General features: G+C 40.7%; 1 protein-coding gene across 1 annotated transcript in view; it reads right to left on the bottom strand.

The window, feature by feature from the left end:
• LOC104366439 (netrin-4) overlaps positions 1-22,051 on the bottom strand; it is a 56,599-nt gene that overhangs the window by 8,372 nt on the left and 26,176 nt on the right. The window contains exons 4-7 of the mRNA XM_032994926.2: positions 10,180-10,306; positions 9,447-9,635; positions 1,870-2,083; positions 974-1,110 (exon numbers count right to left, since the gene is read on the bottom strand). Of these exons, the coding sequence (XP_032850817.1) occupies positions 974-1,110; positions 1,870-2,083; positions 9,447-9,635; positions 10,180-10,306 (667 nt within the window). The remainder of the gene's footprint in view (positions 1-973; positions 1,111-1,869; positions 2,084-9,446; positions 9,636-10,179; positions 10,307-22,051) is intronic.

The raw sequence follows: 22,051 nt of genomic DNA, 5'->3' as shown, positions 1-22,051 counted from the left end.
GAGGAAAAAAAAAAAGAAGAGCAAATGATACTCAATTATAAAGTTATATGCATATAGCTTCTGTAATCTGGATAGACCTTAAGAGTAAATTTGAGAGTGAGCTCAGTTATTTGCAAATCTGTTTCTTGCTACATGATACAATAATTGTTCTGAAATCTGATCAGTACTGTCAAGTAAAATACAGTCCTCATGGGGTCTATTGTACCGTTAATAAACTGATACTAATAAAGAGATTTGTAAGAATCAGATCCAGGTGTAAATCATGTAAGTAACAATATCCTTATTCGATCCCATAAGCTAAGAAGTGCTGATCCTCACTAGTATCAAGGTAATATCCCTCTTGGAAAAGTCAAGATATGCAATAGGTGGCACTGTTACCTCTGAGTCTTACCAAGCCATTGATGGTGGTAAGTGCTGACCTTCTTACAAGGCATGCGAAACCGAGAACTGTGTAAGTATTAAAGGCTCCACCTCATTTTATAGGCCTACTTTCTTTGTAACTTTACCTGGATACAGTATATTTTATTTTATCTCCTCAGCTGTTGTGCCAGGAAGAATATCTTGCTCTTAAAATTGCTTGCATTCCACCCTGGAGGTGGTGCATTTCAGTGATGGCCGACATGATCTTTTTACAAATAGCATTTGAAGTTCTGAACAGCAGTTGACTGTTTGAACAGGAGCTGTGTAAAATCATAAGCATTATGACTATAATTACAACAAAAGGAGAGTATTTTTTCCACACAATCTTATTCATGACTTACCAATTTCCAAAACCAAAGTTGGATAGTACAAGTAGTTTGGAAAATAGCAGTGTAAGTTTAATGATAACCTATATAGTTCAGATGAGCAGATGTTGCCAGCAGATGGGGGACAGACAAGCTAGAGAAGAGTGGGGGACTTTAAGTCAGGGTGGAGACAAGAAAGAGCTCACCCTGAGTGAAGTTACTAAATGTTCCCAGACTCTGGGCTGTACCTGGGTGCCTCAGTGCAGAAAATCCCTGCTCATGGTCATTCCATTTCCACTCCTCTTCGCTCTCGTTGGTTAGCATTTGCACAGTGTCAGGGATTCGTCCCCCAATGGGGATGTTGAAGAATGGCTCATTGTCGTAGCTGGGGGGACACATAAAACAGAAGACTTGGTTAGGACATGAGATGGGTGGGAATCGGGTTTGCAGCATGTGGCTGTATCCAGACAGATGAGCTTGCTTTCTTCATGTTGGGAGTGCAAATGAGAGCAAGACCATGCTGTATAGAGAGATCACAAGATCTAGGCTTTTATTTAGGCCTTACTGCTGCTGACTTCACGTTTTTAAAAGTAACTATGCACTGGGCCTTTTTTGCTTTGTTTATTTGCTTTTATTGAATTGAGTAACTGAAGTTAGTGACTGCATGTTGATGTCACTAGGAACTGAGGACACCTGCAGGACCCATAAAACTGCAGTCACTCAGCAAATCATATATATTTCTGTACTGATTAATGCATGTTTGGGGTGCAGATGCCTGCCCTCTAGAAACAAGAGGGAGACCTTGTAATTCATTTTACCCTGGGCCTAGATGAGAGGCAAGCTTTCCAGACTCTCCCATGTATTTCCAAGGCAAACAGGTATATTTAAAGATGCTGTACATATTTGTGTGGGGTTATGGAGTTGCCTCTTATTACTGCAAAAAGTCATAATTTTGAGATTGCCTTGGATAATACAATGGACTTTAAAGTGTGCCAGACACCGAATGGAATCTAAGAAACCTTTTATGATTTACCGCCACCTTTTCAAATTATTGTGCACTGTCAGTGCTGCAGTATTTCGGTTATTCTTTGTTTCATTTCACAGAATCCCATCTCAAAGTGAACCCCAAGGAGGGTTTCTTTACCCATTGAAACAGTTTCCAGTATGCTGGTCGCAGTCTCTGGCACAGTCACAAGGGCGACAGCCGTTTTCTCCAAAGCCCCAGTAGCCCATGAGACATCTATCGCAGTTGGGGCCTGCCACACCTGGCTTGCAGTAGCAGAATCCTGTCTTGGGGTGGCATCGCCAGCTTCTGCTGAAAGTTGCGTTGGCTGAACCCATTGGCTGGCAGGCGCAAGCTATGGAGATACGGTAAGAGGTGACTGAGATTATGTGCCCAGGGGTCATCTGGTTAAGTGACACTTTTTCAAGGCTGATAAACTCATGCCCTCTTCCTTACGCTCAGTAGTTTTAAGTCAGAACTGATAAACATTGCATTGTCAGCCTACATTTGCAAGATAATTTTTGTTTATTTTTAACTCATTAAGCACAGCAAACCAAGTACAACTAGGACCCATTTATGTGCAAAAGACAGTTCTTCCCTACTACACAAATCTTGACCATACAGGGTTTTGCAGCAGTGGCAGGAAGCCTCCACAGTGTGTTGATTTTTAAAGGGGCTTACAGGTGATTCACTTTTAAAGCGTTTTGCAAAAAGATTTGCTAGCATGGACAAGGTAAAAAAAAAAAAAAAAAAAAAGATAGCTATTGCCGATTCTGTCTTTCCTGAGAACACAGAGATCACAAAGATACTGTTTCCTCTGGGACTAGATGCAGCTTATGCAAGTGGTTCAAATGACCTGAAACATTTTTTCAATTTCTGCCTCCCAAAGAGTCCACAATTCAGTGCAAGTTCTAAGGGACATATCTCACCATCAAGTACTGTATGTGTGTAAGCAAGCTGATGAAATTTTCTGTACAGATAAATGAGCAGATTTATTATAAGGAAGGTGGACAGAATGAGAGAAGATCTTTAAACTCACTAGACATATTTTACATATATATGGAGATGAGCAAATAGGAGAAAAAAAAACCAAACAGATCTTTCTAATGCTATTGCCAGTTTGACACCAGCCTGGCAACTCAAGGCAACGTGGTAGTAAAACAGACAGTTACAGCTCCTGTGGACAACTCTGCCTTCACAGACAATAAGCCGTCATAATCCCACTCCACCAGTACATTCCCAACGTGACAGCATCAGGGGGTGAGGTGGAAAGTAATATACAGATAGTGGTGCAAAGCCAACACAGCTGACTCCTTTCTATCAGGGCAGAGGCTAACTGAGATGGTCAAGCCTTGTGCTAACAGCTTTGCAGAGGTAAAATACAAGCAATAAACACACCCACTCATTTCTGGTATTTAAACAGGTATGAATAAAATGAGACCTGAGCTGAACTCCAGGCCTTCATATTTCAGCTCTTTTTTGTATTAACAAAGCAGCATGCCCTGGCTTTTGATTGTAGCAGAGACCAAAAAGGAAATGCATCACTACTTCATCCATCTGGAAGAGGGCAGAATCAAAAATCTTATGGCTAAGACCTGCTTTAACAGAGATTTTCAGTTAAATGTTGAACACCCAAGGTGTTTAGATAGCTTGGATCAGGGGCCAGCCTTTTGGATGCTTACCTGAACCAAACATGATTTCCAAACCTTTTGAAGTTTGCCCATCATTGCTTGTAACTACTTTTCTTCATGAGCTCTCACATAGGAGACCAAATGAACACTCCAACTCCATACATCATTTTCCAAAGGGAAGGGGAAAGTATATGACTATAAAGAGTGTTCAGTGTAGCAGGGACAGATTCACTGTCATTTACAACCTCGTATTTGATGGTCAAGAAAAGATCTTTCGAAAATAGTACAAGAAAAATGGTGAGCAATTTTGTTTAAAGGATATTTCTCTTATGATCTGCTTACTACATAGTTATTTTTTTCACCATGCCCTATGTTCTTTATGCCAATATTTTTAATAATATTATTACACTCCGCTGTAGACGGATCTCCATCCGTTGTTTTCAAGGGACACTAGCACAATAGCCTAAGGACAGAAAATAAGCGTGCTGTCATGGGCAATGTACTCAACACAATGAGCTGGTTGGCGGATGGCAGCAGGCTTGCCTGTTTGCCACAAAGCAGTCTTGACTTTGGGAGCAAACCCAGGGATTTTGCTGTCAGTTCTGGAGAGCAGGTGTAACAATGAAGTGCTCATTAGCACTGACAGTTTCAAAGGCAAGTTCTGATTTGTTGCTGCTCAGCTTGAATTATTTTTGCCCAGATTTTTGCAGGGCTGACTACATCACCCTAAAAGAGGAGACACTTAGTTCCATCCGTCACTGAAAAATACGAATGTCATAGATTTGGGGATAAGGATGTGAAGCACACACTTCCTTTACTGCAGACAGGTCTGAGCCACAAGCAGTAAGAGGTTGCCAACATCTGGGTTGGCTTGAATCCAGGTTTCTGATTTCACTGTAATATCCCTGTAAGTAGGATCTACCTGTGGAGTTTTCACCTTAAATTGCTTATATTTCTGCAACTTCTGGGTCCATCTTTATTCCCATCTTATTTCTGGTTTTCAGGTTTCATCAGTTAGGGTTACATAACAGATGGGTAAATCATTAGCATCATTAGACTACCTATCACCAACTGAGACTGGATCCTGATTCAGGAAGATGAGACCTTCTCCCATCCTATCCCTAAGGGAAAGTACTACAGGACAGTGACTGACAGCATTGGCAGAAGCTGATAAGGGGGTAGGAAAAAAGTGCCTCTCATTTTTTTTTCTCATTTTGGGGCTACAGTTCAGGAAAACTAATGTTCCAGAATGAATTGTGGGACATATTCCCCAATTAGAAACTGAGACAGCTTCTGGTGGATCAGAAAACAAGCTGAATCAATAAATGTACAACACTTTCAGATGAGTTATACAAGTGGCTTGCGAACGCTTTACTCAGTCTGTGTTTGTTTAGCGTTTCAGCTTGGGTGTGTACATTGTCTGGCTTCCAGAGTATTACGGCCAAAATCCCAGTTGTGCATCTAAGGTAACTCCCAAAATAAGAGCCCACATGTCACATGCTGAAAGGGCAGCTGTTGACGACTGGATTTTATCTGTTTAATAGTACCACAGATTTGCAGATAAACCTCACAATTAAAGAAACATAAAACCAAGTTTCTAAAACCTCACCCTTTTACATTTCCCAATATTTGACAACACAGCATCTTTCCCTGCTGATTTTTGCTTCTTTTCTCTTGGCAAACCCTAGTTTTCTCTCTATCTGCCTCCCTGTCTAACAAAACACCAGCCGACATGACAATGGCCTTGTTTGTCAAAGGCATCATCAATTATGTTAGGGACGGTGTGCAGACAGTTTTGGCTCAGAGATGGCTGGTTTATTTGGGTTCTCCCCTTGACAGCAGTGTAATGAAAAATTTCATCATTGTACTTTAGAATTGGCTGTCAGTCACAAAGTATCACCAAGCATCCTCTTGCCTTTTAGTCTCACTCCTATACTAAGTTTGTTTTGTCAGGAACTACTGTAAAAAGGAGACGACAAAGAATAATGATAAATGAATAATTCATACAGCACTCTCCACTCAAGTCCTCAGTAAATAGGTCTGCCCTCAGCATGGCTGTCTTTCCTATGTAATTAGACACAGATGTGAAATGCAGTATTGGTTGTAAAAATACGGTCCCAACTCATAGGAAGATAGCAAGTGCTCCAGGTAATTCAGTAGACTTTGACCTATCTTGCCTTAAACTTCTGTCTAATAATACTACATAAGATATAGCTATGAGGAGACTCTGGCTATTTGATGAAAAACAGGCAAAAATCAAACAAAGCCTTTTGAATCTGAAATATATACATGTGCATCTTTGGAGCATATGACCAAATCAGGGTAATTTTTGAAGCATGTCAGATGTGGGGATTGACTCAGCCAATGATGTTTCTTAAATGAAGGAAATAAGATAGACAGCTGCATGTGTGGTCAGGGCTGATTAAAACAGACTTTGAACCAAGATGTGATCAGGCTTTGTGATATAACAATTAAAAGTTCACTCCCTCTGCTCAGAAGTAAAAGGATGAGAAGCAGAGCTTTTCAGAGTGTGTGCGCGTGTGTGTGTGCATGTGCATCTGGGCACATTTTATTTTTAACCCTTGTGCTTAGAGTAAAAAAGCTTGTTTTCCTGGAGACCCATTTTAATGGGTCTACATGCCTGCATTATTTTTTAAGCTAAGCAAAGGGTGAGTACAAAAGATGGTGCCATTTCAGAAGGATCCCTTAAGCCTTCAAATAAGCCACAGGAAAGAGCCAAGGATACAGCAGCTTTTCTAACCATTGGTTAGGAAACGATTAGGCTTCCGAGTCAAAGCTCCCATACAAGTCTATATCCAAACTACTTAATCCTGTGTTGTCACCCCCAATAACAGGCAGGTGTGTGCCTTGCTCTGGGGATCTTTTCATGCCTTCTTTTTTTTTAAACATAGATCTAAGCAGTCTCAAAACAAGGCTGTGCACACACCCTGGCTCTCATTCATCCCCAGCTGCTAGGAATAGGAGAAGCAAAGGGATCGGATGCAGGCTACCTCTGCAGACAAAAAGAAATAGCAGATTCACACTTACATGGCAAAATTCAACAGATTTTTTTTTTTTGTTTTCAAGAGAATGTCTTTGCAGTCTCACACTGGAGGGTCAGCAAAGGGTGGTTTGGATAGTGCCAGGACATCCAATTGTTATACAAGTTTTTTTTCCTAGCAGTGATTAAGAGAGAATGCTGTTCATTATTATGACTAATGCTTAAAGACTCTTTCTGGGCCTGAGCAGTGTCCTGTTAACTTTCTGGGAGCCTGAGGGGGATGTCGCAGCTGAACATAGACTTTGCTCTGGATGGCAGAGCACTCTTCAAGCGTGCTTTCTCAAAGGGATTAGCACAGCATTTCATTCAGCTTTTTCATCAGATTTCCTTTCCCAGCTCAGTATCTACTGTACACAAGGGTCAAGTTTTGATCTCCCATTGAGGTTTTTTTTCCCTCTGAGTTCAAAATGGGAAGCTGAGGAGCAGTTTCTCTCACCAAAATCATCCATTTGCAGTTTATCACTGCTTTTCAGCACTTGCTCAGTGGGTGGGTTTTTCATTTAGTGTTGTTAGTCTGGCACTCTTTGCATGGTTTTCTTGAAGTTAGATGATGCCTTGGAATTGGTACATTTAAATCCTCACAAACATGCTAATCTAGAAGTCGCAGCTTTTCAGTTTATGATCAGCAGGCTGAGGTATGAAAGAAATGTACCTGGTGGTCTAATTGTCTGGTTTCTTACATATTAGCAATGCTCAAAACAGTAACTGTTTTTTCCTGGGTAACCAGAGTTGTTTTTAGGGTCATACAAACTGAACAACTTACTCAGAGCACACCCAATTAAGTTTAACAACAATGCAAGTTTTGCAACCTAAAGGATGGAGAAGAGGGCCTCTATCTTACATCCTACATGAGGCCCTTTCAGTTTAATATCAGCTCTAGGCATAAGGAGCTGATGATGGTCCAGGAGGTGAAATGTTCCCTCTGTCAAACTGAGTCTGTTCTAACCAAAACAACTCTGCCTGTGTGCACTGGTGTTTCTGGTTTTGCTATCACTGATAATAACCAAAGTAACAAAACGTTCCCTGAAAATTCTCTCCGGAGGTACAGCATATGAAACCTGTTAGATTCATCTCAACCAACAGAAACTCTAGTGCAGCCTAGTGATCAAGAATACCTCTTAAGCCAAGGAAGAGAAATAGTTATCCTCTAGAGGGCAATTCAGCTCATCTATCTCAGGCATCTACATTAGACCTCAATAAGTCATTCCCTAGAGGTCCCACTGTTTCTCCACTGACTGTCCAGGGAGCCTAGAAAAGACATACAACTTTCAGGTGGCTAAAGTGGGATGGCAGCTATCTAGGCTTGAGCATGCCAGTCAGAGTGGAAACCATTGCATTTGGGGGCCTTCTGCTGGCAGCAGCATGTTCCCAGGTGAAAAGAACATCATTGTGCTTGACTGGCATGATAGGAATAAAGCTCTTTCAACAAGGTAAATTCCTGAACAGTTTTTCTTTTGCCATGCAGCGTATTGGCAGGAGGTACTAAGAGGCCTGTAACCAGACCAGACAAAAGAGGCAGAGGTAGAGCCAAGATCTGATTTCATCCAGGCAGACTGTTCTAGGGTTTCCACACAGATAGGCTGTATTTTCAAACAATGTTTTTTCCTCTTCACTGGTCTCCAGTCCTCCTTGACTTTAGCAGTTATCTAATATTACACATGATGTTGATTACTACACCATCAACCTGCTGTTAAATACAAGAGTTCATACACAGATTCTTTCAGGTACTATGAGATAGAAAACTAATATTCTGGCACAACAAATTATTCTCATTACAGTATTTCCCTGTAGAAAATCTGCTCCGAGTAGAAACAGGACTAGAAAGGGGCCACCATGGGACACTATGAAATACAGGGTAAGATTCACCCCCAGCCTTGTCTGCTAATCAGTGTTCTGTGATGAACGTTGTGAAATCAAAAAGAAGAGGTGGTGTGGAAGCAGTCAGTGCTGGCACTAAGATCCAGTGGCAAGAATACAAAAGAGCCGAAGCACAGGATGTGTTGTGCACAGAACGTTTAAGTAATATCACAGGCCATACAGTCCTAGGGAGAGGAGTCTTTGTAACCTGAGTGTTTTAAGATGAACCTAGATGAAGAATATCAAAGGGTCAGGTAAGCTTCAGAAGCACATGATGTCAGTGGGCATGAGTATAGATGACAGAGGATGAAGTTCTCTGTGCTGGCAACAGATCTCTGAGCTAAGGGGAAGGAAAACTATTCAAAGAGAGAAGAGAAATTATGTATATTGTTGGAAATAGCAACCTCCCAAATAGATGCCAGATGGAATCAGATGTGTGAAGCCTGGCAGGATACTCAGGAAATGTTTACCCTAAGTAAGGCAGATCTGGGCTATGTTCCAGACTGGCTGGGTGGAAACTGCCTTGATCCAGAGGTTGTACACCCTCTGTGTACAACCATTAGTGCCTCTATGCTCGAGTTACTTCCTAACATGACCTGCTGAAGTGCTAATGAGGCAATTAATTTGGGCAGAGCACCCCATAATACAGCTGTATAATCCAGAGATAAGTCTGACTGAGCTCTGATCTGTTTGTTCCCAAGTGGATATGCAAGGTCTCATGCTTCCTACACCTCTTGCAGCCATTATTAGTTATATATATGCACAGATGTTGCACAACCAAATGGAATTTAACAATAGCCTATACATAGGCACAGAGTGTCTTGAGAGATGCAGAAAAAAACAGGTAAATAAAACGTACCTTAAGGAAAAAGGAACCACAGTATTTTAAATGCAAGCACAAGAAGAATGTACCTTTCCCCAGAATGCAATGCATTTGGAGAACTGGAGCAGTTATCACTACCAAAAAAAAAAAAAAGTCTGATACCAGTGGGAGAAATAGACACAGAAAATCAGGAAGATGAGCTTTGGTCAGAAACCTGTAGCTTAGGAAAAGAATACAAAGAAAGGATAGTAATACTCATGAGTTACTTTTATAGGAATGACTGATTTCTTTCTTTTAATGATTCTTCCACCATTCGTCTTCACCACATGTAACAATAGTCACTTACGTTTGCAGACTTCTGTAGAAGACATGGGTTTCCCTCTGTCTCGGTAATACCCTGGTTTGCACCTTTGACACCGATGGCCCTCTGTGTTATGCTTGCAGTTGTCACAGACTCCACCGCTGCGCTTTCCCGATGCCAGCCAAACACTCAGATCAAAATGGCAGCTGTCAGCGTGGCTGTGGCAGCGACACTCTAGTGGGAAACAGGAGAATGTATTTCAGGCTGATATAATAGACACAGCAATACTATTCAAATGGTATAATTTTCCTACTGTAAATCATGAAGGAAACATCTGAATGTAACACATTTCATCTGCCTGCAATCCTTGATTTTCATAAAAAGTAGAAATTGCAACACAGAGTAAGAGTTCCAGCAGGTTCTGAGAAGCTTGGGTGGTTGCGAGCTCTGTGGTATTCTTACAGTAAGACAGACCAATCTGAATGATATTGTAAGGCCTGCACAAAACTCTGGAACTCTAAAACATGTGAGGGGACATAGCTGCATGAAGAACAGATTTCTGCCTTGTAAATTCCACTTCCCAATAGCCCAGATGGGTCAGCTGCAGTAAAACAACATGCATACTGAAGTTTTCCATCAGTGACCACCAACTTATCCCCAGTTTCTGTAATGGCACCATTAGTGTAAATTGACAGAAGTCTTTGTTAGGGAACTTTGCCTGCTGGCATGGTGAGTGCTTATCCTGAAAGCCTGGATCAGCAAACTCCCTCCCACTTACTTCTGCATTCATTTGGTGCCCCTGTTTTTCCATCTCCCGGCTTCCAAGGCTGATCGTTGTATAGCGGTGCACATTTCTCACAGTGGTCCCCTGCTGTGTTGTGTCTACACACACACTTCCCATGGACCTGTCGAGGAAGGAGAATGCATTCAATTAGCTACAAGCAAGAACACAATGGAGTGCCCAACAGCCTCATGAGGAGGTGGGACTTCTCCTGTGCAATTTCCCCACAGTTGCCTGGTTCTCTTAGGAAACCCACAGAGCCTGGAGCTTAAATGTGTAGCTTTATCTCTTCACACCGTCACTAATGATGTAGATTTTTCTTCTATCTTCTAGTTTAAATGCATGTGGCAACAATTTCTTTTTAACTCTCCAGTTGACTATTTTATTATTACATTGATGAACAGCCTCTAAAGTTGTGTCACAGGAGAGCACAGTCTAACAGACGACGCGGTATCCTGTCTTATTTGACATTAATAAAGGTCTGGAAGAGAGAGTAAATATAGGACAATGAAATCATCGTGAATTACTAAATTATGAGCAAGTAATCCTGGACCTCTTAGCACAGTTAGAAATATAGTAAAAATAATAAACCTGGAAAAATAACAACCAGCATACCCACAGAAAAACAATCCATACCACACATTCTGTGAGAGGAAAGCACTGATATTTCAAGACACTTAGGTACTGTAGGCACCAACCTATACATGAATATATATAAAAAAAAAAACAGGTTAGCAGGAAAGGCCCAGTAAAATTTTGGGCTGTGTAACTAAGCACTGTAACTCCAAGTGGATAGGAAATTGTATCTGCAATGCTGTGTTCAGTTTTGAACATCTTATTACCAGATAAATGAGAAACGTTCAACAAAAATGAGCAAAAACTGGCATGGCTGAAGAATGGGGCTGATCTACAAGGTCATAGCATATAAACCTACCTAAGGTAGGAAACAACAATTTACAAAATATTTGAGGGGTAAACAAAGAAGAGCAAAATGTCTAAAACTGGCAGATTAGTAGAGTTCTCTCTGTGACTATTGACTTGAAAAAAGAACTTGCTTCCTCTGTACTTATCTGCCTTCATTGGAGCACAATAATGATTTTTAATCATGGACATATCTAATATATGTCAGTTTTGGAATCCGGTATTCACACCAGAAACCTGACCTTAGAAACTGAGCTAGTCCAGCCCTCAAATGGAAAGTTACTATTGAAACTGGTTCCATTCTCAAGTAATTTCATGCACAAGGAATATAATAGCCAGTTCCACTGTGATTTGGTGCACAAGATTCTGTAATATCGGGCCATATCCAAGAAGTGCTTTACCAGGAGGGCTTTTATGTTGTGGGTGGGGTTTTTTTTTTGTTTGTTTTGGGATTTACTGTTTTTGGTTTTTTAATTAAGAAACAGGATTCCAATATCTGTTTGCAATACCTTAGAGAAAGGATTTCCCGTCGAAATTATCTGAGGAAATATCCAGCATAGGGGGTGAGAGAAAGGGAAAGGTGGTACCATAGGTCAGGTTCTATATTCATAATAAGAGAAGCTGCTCATTAGCGGTATGTATTTCACATGCAAGGAGACACTTGTACTAGAGCTGGAAATGCACAGAAATCAGTGACTAGAGCCCTCTCCCTCCATGTGCTGCTGAGGATGCTGAGCTCTGTAACCACTGTCACAGCTCTGGCCCACTGCATGTTACACAAAAAGCAGAGGCTGAAATTTCATTTTGACTGGGGTGTGAATTGAATGTAATCCTTTAATCTCGCCACTAATGTGAGTTATGTTTCTCCATAGTCCTTCCTGAAAGTCAGACTCTCCCTTTGCAGTCCCCCCTTCCCCCATCTCGTATAGCAGGTAGCTTGGGATCAAGAGAGAGATGTTCAAAAGAGCAGTCGCGTGAATGCGCTCCCCTGCCCCCAAAACTCATCTCCCTGCAGCAATTTGCTCTCCGCTCCCCTGGTTTCTAATCCTCCCAGACCAGATATGTCATGTAGCTAGCAAAGGGGATAGGCTGCAGCTGATGCCATTGCCCCTCTATGGCCAGCTGGCAGATTTGCTGCTGCACAGAGCGGTTGGCTGCCTCCTCACGGAAGACTGAGCACAGACTTCAGGGTATGCATTTCTGTCAGAGCTCAGCACCAGTAAACCTCAGGAGGATACAACATGTAGCACATTATGTGATGCCTCTCCAGACCTCTGTACAAGAAAGTCATCCATGTTCAAAGCACTAAATCAGATGACAAATTACAGAGACAAAGACAAAAATACTAATAAGCAACAGTGTCGGGCTTCTCCCTGTTTGGGTTTGGCTCTTCAGGCTTATAAGTTCCCCCCTGTGGACACACTGACTACTTTTCAGAAGCCATAGAACAGAGAAAAGGAACAGGAGTGAGAAGAGATAAAACAAGCCTGGCCCAGAACCATAGATTTTAATGTCCCCAAACTTCAGGTTATCTGAACTTTACAACTTATTTCAAAATGGATCAGAATGAAATATCTTGGATCCAGTCACTTCTTAGGAAAACGCTAGTGTATTTCAATACAAAATTTGTAAGTTTGCCCATGGGGATTTTTAGAGATATATACAGAAACTGTGCACTCACTATATTAAAAAAATTACATGAAAGAAATGCTGAGATTGTACAGTTGGGAAATGGCAGAATTAAACCATACAATCTCCTTTTAGCCTTGAATGATATGATCAAATATTCATTATTCCACAGGACTCTGTGCTTACAGTGCACAGCACAGATGGTGTGAACACTCATGAACAATTATTCAGAAAGTAAACAGGAAAATTCACTGAGAAAGGAAGAGTCCAATTGTTCTTTGGAGGTAAGTAGATGTGTTAGTTTGCTCATTGCCCACTAGTTTGTTGCAAACTGTAGTTTGTGGAGGCTATCTAGGAATGGCATGTTGTGAGTAGGACAGAGGCATAAAGGAAGCTTCCTGCCTGTGATCCCTGCTATTGAACAGTTTACCAAATACATGTGGAAGGATGGCTGGCTTAGACAAAAGGGTTGAAAAGCCAAGCAGCCAGCAGACAGGAGAGTCACAGAGCAGCCAGAAGCAAAGAGTGGAGCTGGCATGGAACTTTTTTTGGAAAGTGTTAGGTCTAAGGAGTAATGTTTTTCTATAGGCTTAAGAACAAGGAAAAGAGAATTGATGGGTATTGGGGCAAAGATGAAGGATTTCATCTTTGGAAGAGAAAGCAAGTCTGCCATATCTTATCTGTGGATGGGCATCTCATAGAAGATTTTTTCCATGTAGAGTAATCGCATAGACAGCATTCATAGGTGAAAACAGCTAAGGGAATGAAACATGAGGTGACAAAAAGTACAGAAAAGAATTGGATAGGAGAAGAGAGCAAACAGCTCAAGTAAAACACACACAAGAAAGGTGACCCATGGATATAAGTGGCCATTGCAGAAAGACTAGTTAATGCAGGAGAAACTGAGCTGTGGAAGAGACCTGTTACACTTAAGTGTAAGGTGAAATAAGGATAGGTGAGGTGCCTGCAAGTAACAAGACAATTTGTTCTGTTGAAGAAATTGGAGAGTCAGCCAGAGACTGAAGTCCAGGAAGGAACAAGAATGAAATACAGGAAGCTGTCAGATAAAATAGGAAATGGGATATCTGCTTAGGAAAAGGAGAATATGAGAGGTGCACTCAACACCAACACAAAGAGAGTACAGGCATGTCCCTGACTTGATATTCACTGCTAAATTAAGTCCACATCTCTCTCACAAAAGTTGGTCCGAAAAATTAGAAGATTGTGCTCTCTAGCAAACGCAAGGCCTCAGAATGCACTGGATCTCAGTGGAACACAAAGATGATTGTGCCAAGGTGGAGAAAATAGTCAGATCAGTACAGATTCAGAGGAACTACATTGACATTTTTCTATGCCCTAGAAAGCCAGGTCAGAGTTGCGAGGCGATAATGATGATTAAGGAGATGATTATCAGGGAGTAGCAAGGACCAGTTGCTCTTTAAGGGCTGAAGAGCTATAATCTGAGGGCTATTGCAGCACAGGCTGTGCCTGTACTGAGGGGGCACCATCCTGAGCACAGTGGGCAGAGCAGGGAACTGGTACCACAGTTCATGGTCAGCTCCAGACACAACAAGGGGATGGACCAGGGGCAATTCAGGAGCAGCAAGAGACAGACCCAGAAACAAGCTCACAACATGAGTTCAAAATCCATCCAGAAGACAAATGAGAGACAAGCTACAACACATGGGAAGAGGTCCACCAGTAGAAGCTACCTACAGCATAGGCCCCAGGTCCATCCAGGAGGCAGGAATGCAGACAGACGCATCTACAGCATAACCCAAATAGGGACTGACAGCCCAGGGCTGAGCTTAAGTGGAGCCCCCAGGCCAATGGACAGAGAGCATGGGTAGGAGCCCCAGGTGGGGCTGATCAGGGCTGTTAAAGTCCTTATAGTGCATTCAGGACCCTGATAATAGCACTTTGATTACCACTGGATTAATGTCGTTGGAAGCTTTAGGATATCTGACTACTAGGAGGCACCTGAGGAGAAAATAGTTCAGCTTTCTAGGTTTAGAGCTGGCAATCCAGGTGGAGGGAGCTTGAAAGCAAGGTGTGAGGAACAGAGGCTTACATGAGATTCATGCCATCAATTAGGAAACCTAACCAGTTTTTAGCTAAAGCCTAATTCGTTTATGATAGGCTTTATATGAATACATAGAAAGATATTGGCACTGCAGGAGAAATATTGAGATCCAGGAGATCTCTGTCTCACAGCTTTCATATTTCACTTTATCCTCAATGTTCAATATGTGACACTGCATCACTTGACATAACTGATCCTTAGATACAGAAGTGTTTAGGCCTGTATGGGCTTTTCCACAGTGCTCATTGCTGCAATAATTGAGTACTTCAGAAATATTACAGAATTTATTTTTATGACACCTTCCCTCATCTGCTTCTCCTCATTACTGTGATAATTCTAGTTGTCTCCAAGGGTCTTTCCCATTCATTGGAGCATCATTGTATTGAGAGTTCAGTTGCTCTGACAAATTTTTTTTTAAACTGAATGGTGCCTTCCAAAGTCATTTTGGGGAATGGATCAGAAAAGTAGATACACTGGCAGGCAGGCAGACTGTGTGATCATATAAACCTCTCCATTTCATAAACCCAATCTGAAGTGCTATGTGTATAACCTGTGATAGTTTGTACTCTTGCAGTCCTGCCTTCCGAGTGCATTCAGCAAGGGTTACTCATGCCACTAATGCATGCTGTGAGCTTTGAAAGATGGAAACTGTTGCTTTAAATACCGATATTCTGGCTGCATCGAGCTTCCAGTTTTCTAATCAGCTTTTGCAGAGGGTAGAAGTTTATAGGCTTACATACTTGCAGTTAGAGGATATTATTAGTCCAGGAGAGGAACAAAAATGTTGTGCTCTACTCTCAGTCACTATCATATTGGTTTTAATGGCCGCCTGAAAGCAAGATCTGCTTTTGTGTTTTGGTATAGCAGCTATGTTCTCTGGCTGTTGTTTCATGATGTAGTCTTTGGGGGCAACCTTGACTTGAGACATTTCTGCTTTCTTTACTGCTGCTTTCTATGCTATCACCTTCTGCATCATGCCCTGAGTCATATGTAAATTAGCCTGTGAAACTAGACCATGTTAAAAAAAAAAAAAAGTTAAAATTGCTTTTTTTTCCTTGGCACTAGTATTTTTAATCTGGATTAATTCCCTCATCTGCCTCACAGTACAGTCGTGCTGTTACAAGTCCAATATTGCTGCCAAATGCTTTGATTTGTACATCTACCACCTGAGCAGCTTTGAATCAGGACACAGAGGAGGTTATAGCTTCATAGATTTTAATGCCAGGACAATCAGTTCCAATCATTTAGCTTGACCTGCTATACTAAGCCATTAATTTCATCCAGTAGCTCTTCTGTGGAGCTCTGTAACTTCTGGTTGATTTATAGCAAATAGCATAGAACTGTATCCTGCTTTTATACAATCGTTCCAAGAAATTACATGATACTTATTCACCTTTGACTGCACAAAGTTGCTTTACCTGAATTCTGCTCCACAGCTGAGAGAGCAAGTAGAGATTTTCCATCTGTTTATCCCACAGTTTTTGATTTTTTTAAACTCTGCTCAGTTTTGTACAATACCTGAAGCCTCTTGCTTTCTCTCTGCCCATTTAATAACTTTTACTTTTTGTCCTTTCAGTAAATGTTGTGGTTGATGCTCTTTCTCAGTCTATTTTGGGGCTTTTTTCCTAATGAATGAAGGTTAAATTTGGAAGCCTTCCAGAACAGAGCAACTGTTGCTGATTCAGAGAAAATGTTTGTCTTTGGGCTCTGTATTCACTTTGTAATGTCGCCAGAGAAATTTTGGATACAGCAGTTTGCAATGACATCAGAGGCTATTCCCTTACCTGCTTTTAGTAAAACAACTCTTTCTGGGTCATTTTGTGTGGTTAAATACAAAACAGTGTCTGCTATACTGCTTTGTTTCTCTTACAGTTCAAATGGGATCTGTTGTTTCTCCAAATGAAGAGTTGTATCCATGCAGATTTATAATAAATAGTTCAATATCAGGTACTGAGGAGAGGACATATGACTTTTAAGAAGCCAAATAAAAAATTTCCCTCAACTTTTTCAAATTCACAAAGACCTAAAACAACGGGTGGTTTGGGAGTAAATCCCAGATTACAGTGCCAGCTATGGGTAGACTGACAGTTCAAATTCCTGCTCTAATCAGGAATGAAAAAAAGCCATTATTTTCCTATGTCACTTGCAGGGTTCCGGGAAAAGGTCTAGTAAGTGTATGTGTCTGAAAACTAGTACACATATGGGTGTTTTCTGAGGGAACTGAATTTCTGGCTCATACTTGGTCACTTCGGTAAATTAAGTCTGAGGGAACCTGGCAAGGATAAGTAGAGCTGGAACACTTGTGGCAAGGCCACCTGAGCCCATGCAGGTTTTGGTCTCCACAGCAGTAAGTGAATGAGCTGTCTGTTGCTGATTCCACATTTACTGTATAGGTAATGGTGAAGAAAAATCATTGATAGTGTTTAGCTGAATATTCAGACTGGCATCACTAAGACCTTTTTGAACAGTAACAAAAGAACAGGATAAATAGACCGGAAGAGGTACAATATTCATGCTTCATGTGAGGGAATATAACTCAGCCTGTGACAGTTTCAAGACACGACTCCATCCTCTGCCTGAATTCACCTCCATCAGTCTTTACACACGTCTGGCTTCTGGCTGTACCTTAACCCACATTTGACTCTGCTTTCTTATTGTTTTCTTTCTAAATGCTAGCTTGATTTTTATTAATATTTGGGCTAAGCTGTCCTCTTATTTTTACCTACAGTGCCAACAACTCCATTATCAATCTGTAACAAACTGCATACAGGTAACAGCTGTCATGCTGAAATGCAGACCCTGAGTTACAGCAGATATCAGCTCTCGGTGAGTGTCTTAAGAATGGAGGAAGCAGAAGGGAGAGCGAGGCTCAGTATCTTAATAGGTGAATTCCTGAATCATAGCATAATGAGTAAATACCACTGTTCAAATCTCCTGAAAGTGAATGGCACAAGTGAGTTTGATCTTGTTCAAGGCTCTGTTCCCGACGCCACTGAACAGTCTCTCTCCTGACTGCCAACCTTTGCTATAGAAAGACCCAGAATTAGTTTTCAGGGGAGGAGGAAATAAGAGAAGCTCTAGATTCTGATATATGGACAAGGATTTGTAGATTTACAAGTCCGGCATGATATGTTAGCACACTGTGGACAGTTCAGGGAAGTTTGAACATGACCCGTTCATTCAACAGGCAAAATAATTCTGTCATTTGCTTTGTAATAAATCTGGCTAACTCCAGCAACTGTCTCAATTTAGCTGGGTTTCTACTGCTTAATCCACAGTGGCTCTACAGCTGTGTGATTGAAAATCCACTCCCAAAGTGGGCCTGTGAGGTCTTCTCTGAATTTTTACCTCTATATTGAAGGAACTTGGCAGCATACATAGCTCCCATTCAAATGAAATTATTTGAGTAATGGAATAGATGAAGCCAAGAAAAAAATAGTTTTCTGCAACTTCTCTGCACATGGCTGCAGTTTGGAGAGTGGGGGAAGGGCAAGGCTGAAAAAGGCACAGGACCAGCCAAATTTATAAGGAAACTGGAAAGGGAGAAGGGCAAGAAAGTCCATGATTTAGCAGAAAACTTGTGCACAGCAAAAAAGGATCCTAAACACCTAAAGGGTACAAAAATAATCCCCAGGACTCTTGCAGCACAGTGAGTGAACCGAGGCATGGAAATATATGTAAGATTTTATAACTTTTGAACTGAGTAATATGGAATTTATTTATTATCCTGCGCAAAATTTCCCCATATTTTGTGTGCACCCGCTGCCAAAGCATTAAAATGCAAACTTCATGCACCCACAAGGTACAACTCAAGAAGGATTTGCTTAAATTACTGAAAAATGTATTGGGGTATTGAAAAGTCTTGGTGAAAGACTGAAAACATTTGTTCTAGTAACATGTAGGTGAGCTGAGGACAGAAACAACATAGCAGTCTATTCAGTCCCAAGGGAGCTTAAAAACACAAGGACTTAATGTATGAGGCCAAACACAGCAGCTGCTATGATTGTCACATCACAGAAACTTCCTAGTGTCGCTGGCTGTGTCAAATTCAACTCAGAGTCAGAACAGTATATATTGCATGAAACTTAAATGACAGAACCTCAGAAATATGCTGTACTATGAGATATCAGAGAGTTATTGGTAGCAAATGGTGACTGATAGCTGTGATATGAAGCATTTTTTTCTCTTAGACATTCATGCAGACTACTGTAGCTTTGATGTGAAAAGCAATCCTTAAAAGAACTACAAGGCATATTTTACCAGCCCTAAGATATATTTACAAGAGTTTCAAATCAAATATTTCTACTAGCAGGGTTATTGTGGTTCTTTCACAGAGCTGAGAGTAGCAGAGAACATCAATTAAGTGATTAAAATGACAAAAAACCCACTATTAATGGCAGCAATTATGTAATACAATTAAAATACATTTAAATACCTCACCTATAGCCATTGCTTTTAAGAAAAGCTATGTTTAAAGGCTAATAATATCAGATAGGAGATTGTTTGCTACCCCATCCCACAAAATAAGACACATTTTCCTACAAGTAAAATGAGTGTCTGCATGGGTGGATCTACACTGAGCCCTGATTCAGGAAAGCATTTAGGCATATGTTTAAACACTATTCCTGAATGGGCATGTTTTTCTGATTTGGACTTCGGTTGTAGTAAAAGACATTTCCACAACAATAATAAAGTGTAGGAAAAACTTGTTGACTTTATAATTGCAGAATTCCTTCTGACTGAACCACTATATGGATCACACTGTCAAAATTGTGGTTATTCTCTAAACCATAGATATTCAAACATCATGTTCATGGTATGAATTCCAGATGGTCTGGCTGCAAACCACAGGTTCTCAGTAGAGCTCATGGAGAACCTGCATGGATATCAAGTTGAACACCCTGATTATAATCAGAAGAGGGTAGAAGCACAGCCCATGCATCCTATAAGCAACAAGAAAATTAAAGATGCAGTATGTCATGGTATATTGTCAGGGTACACCAAAGTAGCCAAATTAGCCATCTTTCATAAGATGAAATAGCACTCACAGACTAATTTAATTTCAGAGCTCAACAGAAGGCAGGGTATGTCCCCTCTAAAAGGAGTGTGTTGGCCAGTGCTGGTGGGGGCAGCTGCACAGCAGCACAAAAATTCTCCTGCTCTTGCCTACACTTCAGTGGGAGGTGCTAAGTGGAAAGGCAGAGGGTGGGCAGAACCTTCTACTAAACCACCTAGGAATGGTCCCTGGAACCATTTTAGTTGTAGCATTACCTGAACCTTACCCAAATGTCAAATCATAACTGGGTGAACTACTGCTTACACATGTCCCTACTATTTCGGTTGGAAAGGCTGTAATGCAAAGTAGTGCTGATTTTGTTGGGAAGGGAGGACAACCTTGTTAAAGTCTGAGTCCAATGTAGAAGAGCCAGCAAAACAAGAAATGTTCACAAAAGCTAAGGAGAGGAACCCATATTACAGAGCCTAAATCTGTACTGAACAGGACTCTGAAACCTTTAAGATCTTTTCATCAAGACTACCACTGCAGGTTTTGTGCAATTCTAGGAGATACCTGATGTACCATCTGAGTCAAAACTGTAAGAAACCTAACCAGAATTAATAAATTTTTGGAAAGAAAATACCCCAGACACCAACTCAGAGGTGTGCTTGAATTTGGATACAGTATATCTAAAATAAAGGGGGAATATGCCTGATATTTTTATTTGGATTCTAATTTTTAACAACTCAGAAGGACAGGGATGTTGATTTTTGGGTTGGCCAAGAACCAGCCATGTAGTAATGGAGACATTACTTTAATGTGCCAGTCTTCCTCACAGTCACTCTGAAAGAGCATGGGATGTATAGGAAAGCTCTTTTTTAGATTAATTTAGGTCTTCAGTTAAGGTTTCTGGTGACTTTGGAATGTGATAGAATAGGATCTTCTGGATGTGCATATACAAGACAAGACTGAATGTCCTTTTCCAACTTTCATCTAAGTAATTGTTTGAGAACTTAACTGTCATTTAAAGTCACAGTTTTGGAGCACATCTTGTCCTTGGAATCTAGGAACTCACTAGAACTATCCACTAAAATTAAAGAGAATTTAAAGAAAATTAAAGAGAATCTTTCCATGATGCTCCCCTGTCAGCTTTTTTGTTATCTCTGAACACAAATACCTGAAACTTTCTCATCCACCTCCATGTTCCCACACGGATTCCCATGAAATGCTTTGGTCCACTGTGGGTAGCAAAGATCTCAGCAACACCACTATCTTTTCATGTAGTTCATGTAATTCGTGGTTAGTTTTTGCTCCATAATTTATATGATCTTCTATGTTTTCAGATCATTATGGGCAGAGCTTGAAATCTATATTCAGTTTTAACTTTTGGAAAAAATTTAGCACAGGGGTCTGATTCTAGAATTTATTCTGACACAATCTAAAAGCTCTTGCAATTTTTTATTTATTTTTTTTTTTAACATTCTGGACGCTACTCACATAGCTGATGTGCACAGGGTAATTTTATCTTAAAGAAAACCTACTCTTTGTGTTGCCAACTATAACAGAGAGCACCTCCTGCACCTCTGAATAATGGATATCATACAGACTGGCACAGCTTGGATCAGATAATGTGAAAATTTAGCTGGGATTATCAATAGAACTGCACAAGATATTTGAAGAGGAGGTCATATTTGCAAGGGATACGACAGCCAAGTCACCTAGAAAATTGCTGCAGAAAAACAAGTTTTACCTTATGTAACCTCCATTATGCCAAACAAGGAATCTTACTTAGGACCAGATCCTGCTCCTTTTGAAGTAAGTGGAAAACTTTCCATTTGCTTCATTGTGGAGGATCAGACCCACAGTCTAGTTTTTTTCTGTAAACAGCATAAACAAGCAAAAGAAACATCCGACGCCACTTGTAAGAATTTCCTGGCAGTGTAGGTACCAATAATTAACAAGTAAAAAAACCCTAATGCCTTCAACAAAAACATTTTAATCCACATTTGCTTTCCTCTGTCCATACTTACTTCTCATAGACTAGAAAGAGAATTGTGAAATGTTTGGCAAAAAAAAGAGGACTTTGGTCTAAATTCTGTATCCTGTCCATGTGCGCTTTTTGCTTTGTAAACTTTGTTCTGGAAGCACCCCTAGACTCAGCTAAAATGTGTCATCAAAGCAGATCCTAAACCTGACCGCTCTTATTAACTTTATTCGGGCTTAATAAAGAAATACTTTAC

Source organism: Tyto alba, unplaced genomic scaffold (assembly GCF_018691265.1).
Source record: "Tyto alba isolate M040663 unplaced genomic scaffold, T.alba_DEE_v4.0 Super-Scaffold_3, whole genome shotgun sequence".
NCBI classification, from domain to species: domain Eukaryota; kingdom Metazoa; phylum Chordata; class Aves; order Strigiformes; family Tytonidae; genus Tyto; species Tyto alba.
Note: the sequence above shows the minus strand (reverse complement) of the source record. Positions and strands in the feature narration are given on the sequence as shown.